Source organism: Cervus elaphus, chromosome 32 (assembly GCF_910594005.1).
Source record: "Cervus elaphus chromosome 32, mCerEla1.1, whole genome shotgun sequence".
Classification (NCBI taxonomy): Eukaryota; Metazoa; Chordata; class Mammalia; order Artiodactyla; family Cervidae; genus Cervus; species Cervus elaphus.
The window spans coordinates 44,208,943-44,210,851 of NC_057846.1; the positions used below are offsets into that span (position 1 = coordinate 44,208,943).

Sequence of the window (1,909 nt, forward strand, 5' to 3'; positions counted from 1 at the left end):
GAGGATTCAGACACACCAGACGCAGGGGGCTGCAAACGGGCAACAGGACTCAAAAGCAGGCTTCTCCTCTCTGTCCCTGTCCGACTTTCTCTCAGCCGTGCAAGACTGAGAGCTTCAGAGTCAGCTGGACCTGATTCGAGCACCATACAGGCCTTCCCTGTAGCCCCTGACTCCCGGAGGCATCCCTCTGCCCACCGTAGTGTTTATAAAACTCTAGCGTGGGCCTTGCAGACGCCGCCACCCCGGAGCCTTCCTTGCTGTCTAGCCATGGTCAACCCCACCGTCTTCTTCGACATCGCTGTCGACGGCGAGCCCTTGGGCCGCGTCTCTTTTGAGCTGTTTGCAGACAAAGTTCCAAAGACAGCAGAAAACTTTCGTGCTTTGAGCACTGGGGAGAAAGGATTTGGTTATAAAGGTTCCTGCTTTCACAGAATAATTCCGGGATTTATGTGCCAGGGTGGTGACTTCACACGCCATAATGGTACTGGTGGCAAGTCCATCTATGGCGAGAAATTTGACGATGAGAATTTCATCCTGAAGCATACAGGTCCTGGCATCTTGTCCACGGCAAATGCTGGCCCCAACAGAAACGGTTCCCAGTTTTTCATCTGCACTGCCAAGACTGAGTGGTTGGATGGCAAGCATGTGGTCTTTGGCAAGGTGAAAGAGGGCATGAATATTGTGGAAGCCATGGAGCGCTTTGGGTCCAGGAATGGCAAGACCAGCAAGAAGATCACCATTGCTGACTGTGGACAAATCTAATAAATTTGACTTGTGTTTTACTTAACCACCAGACCATTCCTTCTGTAGCCCAGGAAAGCACCCCTTCACCCCCATCTGCTCGAAATATCCCATAATCTTTGTGCTCTCGCTACAGTTCTTTGGGTTCCATATTTTCCTTATCCCCCTCCAAGTTTAGCTGGATTGCAAAGTTAAATTTATGATTATGAAATAAAAACTAAACAATTAAAAAAAAAAAAACTCTAGCGTGATTGGACACTGGTTTGTCTCTACAACGAGAGACAAAGGTATCATCTTTGTATCCTCATGCTTTGAGGGCCTGGCACACAAAATACATTGTTTTCTGTGATGTTAGACTGCATAAATAAATGGATTACCATGACTTTGTGACTTTGAACAAGATACTCCACCTTTCTGGGCTGCATCTCTGCAACTGTAAAGTGGGCATGACTCCCCAGAAAGCCTGTATTCTGAAGGTTCAGGGTTTGACTTCGTGTAGAGGGCCTGGCGCTCATACGCTCTATCCCAGGCCAGACCCTTCCATCCTCATGTAAACCTCAGGACTTAGCACAACACGTGGGCCTTGCATGGAGGCGCTCAGCGGAGGTCTGTATAATCCAGTGGTGGTTGTTCACTAGTTCAGTCGTGTCCGACTCTTTGCGACCCCGTGGACTGCAGCATGCCAGGCCTCCCTGTCCATCACCATCTCCCAGAGCTTGCCCAAGTTCATGTCCATTGAAACGGTGATGCCATCCAACCATCACGTCCTCTGTCACCCTCTTCTCCTCTGCCTTCAATGTAATCCTATGAGCCAAAGAAATATCCCCCCCCCCCCCACAAATTGTCTCTTATTTCTAGTTCTCCCAAAATCCAGAGCGACTTTGAGGACATAAGTACTAGAGTCTCCCTGGAAGATGACCTGGGGTATTTCCAGATCTGCCGAGGCTGCTTGTGGCTAACAAGCTGGGTTCCTCAGCCAGGATGCCCAGTGGCTGCGCTCACCGCCCTCAGGCTGATCTCAGTCCTGGTGGCTTAGAGATGATGGAGCAGTGGGAAGTGGATGCCAGGGAGGAGCAGAGGGGAGAGGAAGGCTTCAGAAGTGTTTCTGCTGAAAAGGAATTGATGCTTTTGAACTGTGGTGTTGGAGTTCCTTGGACTGCAAGGAGAT

At 49.8% G+C, this 1,909-nt stretch overlaps 1 protein-coding gene across 1 annotated transcript; it reads left to right on the plus strand.

Moving 5' to 3' along the window:
• Positions 1–207: 207 nt before the first annotated feature.
• On the plus strand, positions 208–981 carry LOC122688065 (peptidyl-prolyl cis-trans isomerase A-like). The gene has a single exon (XM_043893885.1). The coding sequence runs from the start codon at positions 268–270 to the stop codon at positions 760–762; it is 495 nt and encodes a 164-aa protein (XP_043749820.1). The 5' UTR covers positions 208–267; the 3' UTR covers positions 763–981.
• Positions 982–1,909: the final 928 nt, after the last annotated feature.